Source organism: Corvus brachyrhynchos, unplaced genomic scaffold (genome assembly GCF_000691975.1).
Source record: "Corvus brachyrhynchos isolate BGI_N302 unplaced genomic scaffold, ASM69197v1 scaffold412, whole genome shotgun sequence".
In the NCBI taxonomy this organism is placed as follows: Eukaryota; Metazoa; Chordata; class Aves; order Passeriformes; family Corvidae; genus Corvus; species Corvus brachyrhynchos.
Window position 1 is genome coordinate 1,107,703 of NW_008236761.1, and position 5,813 is coordinate 1,113,515.

The window sequence follows — 5,813 nt, forward strand, 5'->3', positions numbered from 1 at the left end:
CCCCCCCCTTTTTAAGTACTGAAACTTGGGCTGCTCATATGCTCTTTGTGTCACTAACTGGCAAATGCTGAGCTCTATGGCAGCTTTCCTCCAACTCCTTTTTCCCTGTGGGATGCGACTTGTCAAGCACCATACAGTCTGAATTCTTCCCTTGCAGCTTTTAAGAAGGTAGCATTAAGTGCCTGTGAAGAGGTTAAATTTCTGCTTCTGGTTTTATGCAAAGATTTAGAAATTGTTTTGAAGGCAAGCGTTCAGTGCCACAGGAGTTGCTGCTGTGTTGTGTAACCCTGGGATTCCCTAGAGAAAATAAAAATTACTCATTCAAGTGTACAAAATGCAAGGCTGGGATTGAGGATTTTGAGAAGCAGTGGAATCGTAGGAACCTCTGTAGGTACACAAGCCATGAGCAGTGTGGAGTGCAAAAACTAATCCCCACTCCCTATGGAAAATACTTCATGTTGAACTAAAAAATAAGGAACTGAAACACAGTGATAAGCCTTTTCATTTTAGGTGCTGTCAAATTATAAATGGACTCAGTTCCCTCCCTGGCTTTGAATCCACCTGTAATGAAGCCCTTGCCCACCTGAAATTAATGCCAGACTTTCCGTGTCCTTTAGTGGGGGAGATTTAGGGTTCCACTTGCTGATTCTTCATCACCCTCTTCCGCCGACTCCACAGAATATGAAGCTTCTCTTTCCAAGTCCAGATGTATTTCCTGGTGAGCTGTGAGGGACACCTGCAGTGATAACCCTCTCCACTGTTCTCTGATAGATGTAAACTCCTTCCAGCAAACCACAAAGTGGATCGATGATGTCAGAACGGAACGGGGCAGCGATGTCATCATCATGCTGGTGGGAAATAAAACAGATCTAGCAGATAAGAGGTATGGAGGAATAATCCAGCTTTCAAATGCTTTTCTTACTCTGCTGCTGTTTGCTTCTATTTTAAGGAGTATATTTAAATGTATGTTTTTTCTGGAGATGGCTGTGACTAGAGAAATCTCAATTTTAAACCTGCTTTCTTTTGGCTAAGCCAAATTTCCATCACAGTGCTGTGAATGAGTGGAAAAACCATCACCAACTTGTCCAGATATCAGGAGAGAAGGGGCTGTTGACTACAGCCCACATCAGTGAATGAATAAACTGGTTACAAATATTTGTTCTTAATAATGTTCTGCTTAATGGATGGAACGCATATCCAGGGAAAAACGGGACAAAATTCCTCCCGTATGAGATGGTTACACTTGGACCTTTTTTAAAACAGTATGGTTTTGATGATTTATTTTTGGACTGTGATTGTAATTGTAAAATATAAAATAAAAATAAAATAAAATAAAAATAAAATAAAAGCACAGCCTCCTGGACAGGGATTTGGGGGTGAACACTTGGCTGTTCCACTGGAATGCTGAGTTCTGCTTTGGGAGCCAGGTGTGCCATGGAAGTGGGTCTGGTACCTGAAGTGGTGATATCTCTCTGCAGCTCTGCATTCCAATCAGGAAAAAAACCCATTAAGTGCTTTCAGAACTGTAATAAATCTTAATTATTAAGGTGTTTGTCCAGATTTGGGTTTTTTTTCCCTAACTCTGTGTTTTCTTCCCCAGACAAGTGTCCATCGAGGAAGGAGAAAGGAAAGCCAAAGAGTTGAATGTAATGTTCATTGAAACTAGTGCAAAAGCAGGATACAATGTAAAACAGGTGAGTGGCACTTCCCTGGATATTGGCAAAGGGAGCCAGTGGGAATTGTAGTCCACACACAGCAAGCAACCCCTCAGAGTTGTTGGCTGAGGTTCTGAAGGATCCCTCACCTTGCATCAAATGACTTGGGGCTTCCTTCCCCTTAAATAATAGAGGAGTAATGGAAGAAGCTTTGTGAGTACAAAATCACACCTTCCTGGATTTTTGGTGATCCAGATTTGGTGTTTGGACTGAGAGTGAGACAAAAAGTTGGGGAAACACAGGTCTGAGGAGTGTTTGTTATTCAGTGAATGAACAAACCAGTGAAGGAGGAGCGTGATGGCTTAAAATGCTTCCAGTGCACAGGGGGACACTGGAACTGCTGTTCCCACTCTGTTGGAAGGCACTGCAAGTGACAGCAAATGTTCCTGGATAGCCAGAGCTGTTTATTTCTAGTAGATGATGAGTTGCTTTTGAATTGGGGAAAGCAGTGAAAGGTCTTTGAGATGGTTACACTTGGACCTTTTTTAAAACAGTATGGTTTTGATGATTATTTTTGGACTGTGATTGCTAATTGTAAAATATAAAATAAAAATAAAATAAAATAAAAATAAAATAAAAGCACAGCCTCCTGGACAGGGATTTGGGGGTGAACACTTGGCTGTTCCACTGGAATGCTGAGTTCTGCTTTGGGAGCCAGGTGTGCCATGGAAGTGGGTCTGGTACCTGAAGTGGTGATATCTCTCTGCAGCTCTGCATTCCAATCAGGAAAAAAACCCATTAAGTGCTTTCAGAACTGTAATAAATCTTAATTATTAAGGTGTTTGTCCAGATTTGGGTTTTTTTTCCCTAACTCTGTGTTTTCTTCCCCAGACAAGTGTCCATCGAGGAAGGAGAAAGGAAAGCCAAAGAGTTGAATGTAATGTTCATTGAAACTAGTGCAAAAGCAGGATACAATGTAAAACAGGTGAGTGGCACTTCCCTGGATATTGGCAAAGGGAGCCAGTGGGAATTGTAGTCCACACACAGCAAGCAACCCCTCAGAGTTGTTGGCTGAGGTTCTGAAGGATCCCTCACCTTGCATCAAATGACTTGGGGCTTCCTTCCCCTTAAATAATAGAGGAGTAATGGAAGAAGCTTTGTGAGTACAAAATCACACCTTCCTGGATTTTTGGTGATCCAGATTTGGTGTTTGGACTGAGAGTGAGACAAAAAGTTGGGGAAACACAGGTCTGAGGAGTGTTTGTTATTCAGTGAATGAACAAACCAGTGAAGGAGGAGCGTGATGGCTTAAAATGCTTCCAGTGCACAGGGGGACACTGGAACTGCTGTTCCCACTCTGTTGGAAGGCACTGCAAGTGACAGCAAATGTTCCTGGATAGCCAGAGCTGTTTATTTCTAGTAGATGATGAGTTGCTTTTGAATTGGGGAAAGCAGTGAAAGGTCTTTTGAGCTGATGGGACTGCAGAAAAATGAGTGTTTATGTCCTGAGATGAGCTGTGGCTCTTTAAATTTGGACCTGGAAAAGACACAGATTCTTGTGTGTCTCCACAGAGCAAACACAAACATGTGAAATGCTGTGTTCAGCTCCCTGTCCCCTGGGAATAGAAGGATGTGGAGCTGCTGGAGAGAGTCCAGAGGAGGCCCTGGAGCTGCCCCGGGGCTGGAGCCCCTCTGCTCTGGAGCCAGGCTGGGAGAGCTGGGGGTGCTCACCTGGAGAGGAGAAGGCTCCAGGGACATCTCAGAGCCCCTTGCAGGGCCTAGAGGGGCTCCAGGAGAGCTGGAGAGAGACTGGGGACAAGGCATGGAGGGACAGGACACAGGGAATGGCTTCCCACTGCCAGAGAGCAGGGCTAGATGGGATACTGGGAAGGAATTGTTCCCTGGGAGGGTGGGGAGGCCCTGGCACAGGGTGCCCAGAGCAGCTGGGGCTGCCCCTGGATCCCTGGAAGTTTTCAAGGTCAGGTTGGATGGGGCTTGGAGCAACCTGGGATAGTGGAAGGTGTCCCTGCCCATAGCAGGGGTGGCACTGGATGGGCTTTAAGGTCCCTTCCAACCCAAACCATCAGGGATTCTCTGTGTATGGATGACATTCCATGTATATTTTATATATGTAGTTACACAAATGGTTTCTATGCAGAAATGGTACCAGGAGTAATAAAACAGGATTATAAACTACTTTATGTTCTAGACAGGACTAAAGGGTCTGTTATTAAAATGTCCCTTGACTTTGTCTCTAAGTAGCAAAATGATTCCCTATATAATGGGATAATTATAGCAGTGTTAACTCAGAGCTCTTTCACTGCATTACCCACCATGGACGTATTGGCTTCCAGGGTCCCCCAATTATCCTGCCACAACAGAGGCTGCCTTGTAATTAAGGTTTGGATTCTGTGCTGCAGTCCTTAATGAGTGCTTAGACCTGGGGGTGTGCACTGAGAGCAGTTGCTTCACTGAGAGGAGTGATGATGATGGTGATGATGAAGCAGCAGCTCTACACTCCTTCTTTCCTTGAGGGAGTTTCTGTGCCCTGCCACATTTCCAGAGGTTCTGTAGCCAAGCCTGTGAGGGAGTTGTGGCTTTCAGGGCCGGGTGGAACCCTGAGGATTTGATGGTGTGCAAAGACACGAGTGGATATTCAAAAAGAATTAAAAGTGGATTTTTCTTCTAAGTTTTGATCCAGATGTTGCAGGCGTGGGCTGGGATGTTCAAGGGTTTCACAGCTCTTCTATACTCTAGAATATTTGTAACTCTCAGTTTTTTATTAGTTTAATAAATAGTTGTTTAAGCAATTATCAAAGGATAAGACCTTTAATGCCACCACTTAGATGGTTTCCTGTTTCCTTGCTGCTTCTCTATTGAATTGTGTGAATTTATTTTAGTAACTTAGCAATAAATTCTCTCCCAGTGCAAGGGGAAAGTACAACTGCAGAATGGATCCCCTACCCATAACCTGTGTAAAATCCTTAATAAGCTGAATGCAAATTTGACCTTCCCATAGCTGGTAACTTCTATCCACAATATATTCTGGGCCTGGAGAACAAGCACTGTCTAAGTTAATTTTCATGCAGAATTTTCATACAGAAACAGCTGAATTTCTTGTCCTGCTCAGGGAGGGAATGGCTGTGACTTTCCCAGCTCCTCCTTATCAGTGGGAATCCAGGGGACTTTGGTCCTTGTGTGCTGCTTTTAGCTTCTGGTTCATCATTTTCTGGTGGAAGGCAGCATGGATAAGAGGGAAGGGCACTGCCCTCAGCTTTGTGCTCCCTGCAGCTGCCCTGCAAATCCAGAGGGCCTGGCTTTGTGCTGGGACCGCAGTAGGTGAGGTGCTCTGTCCTTGCAACAGCAGGTATTCCAGTGCCAGCATCTTCTACCAGCAAAGAAGCAGAGGGGACCGTGCTGCTGCCAGGCTTTTTTTGCCATTCCCTGTGCCAGGAAAGGGGAGAGCTCTGAGGATGGCACCTCAGTGCTGTGTACTGTTGGATCTGTGACTGCAGAGCTGTTTGCAGTCCCCAAGGTCCTTCACACTTGCTGTTCGTTCTGGCTTTAGGCAGGGGCTATTGAAGAAGAAATGAGTGGATACTGGGGAATAAAAGCGGTGGTGGTGTTATTGTGGGGTGAAACTGATGCAGCAGAGGGGAAAAGATTGGCTTTTGGATCCTGCAAAGACTGATTGCCAGGGGAGCCTTAAGCTGGAGAAGAGAAGTAGATAACTTGCTCCATTTAATGCAGAGAATCGTAGTCTCTGATTCATTCTGTCAGCCCTGAATAAGCTTTAAAAGACTTTGCGATTCCTGCTCTGGCTCGGCAGTCTGTATTTCAGGGAATCTTATTGTTAGTCCGTGGATTTCATGCCCAGAATATGTCAGGGTTCATTTTGCTGTCTTGTAGAAAGAGAGGGGAGGGAGAGCCCTTGAATTCCTCCCTCCAGCAGTACCTGGCACACTCCACGCTGGCCCTGGAAGAGCCAGGGGATGAATGTGGTCCTTGGCAGAAGAACTTTCTCACGGCAGCAGCTCCCTGAGCACAGCCCCTCTGTGACCCTGTTCTCACAGAGCTGGGCTCTTTCTCCTGTCTTCTGATTCTTGTCCATCTGATGGGCAAGAATTATCCTCAGAGCTGCAGAGAATGAGAATTAGG

At 45.2% G+C, this 5,813-nt stretch overlaps 1 protein-coding gene across 2 annotated transcripts in view; it reads left to right on the forward strand.

Annotated features, from left to right (window-relative positions):
* The window catches only part of RAB6A (RAB6A, member RAS oncogene family), a 16,936-nt gene that overhangs the window by 5,411 nt on the left and 5,712 nt on the right, over positions 1–5,813 (forward strand). For both annotated transcript variants that reach the window (XM_008644637.2, XM_008644638.2), the window contains exons 4-5: positions 772–883; positions 1,601–1,694. In XM_008644637.2, coding sequence (XP_008642859.2) covers positions 772–883; positions 1,601–1,694 — 206 coding nt within the window. The remainder of the gene's footprint in view (positions 1–771; positions 884–1,600; positions 1,695–5,813) is intronic.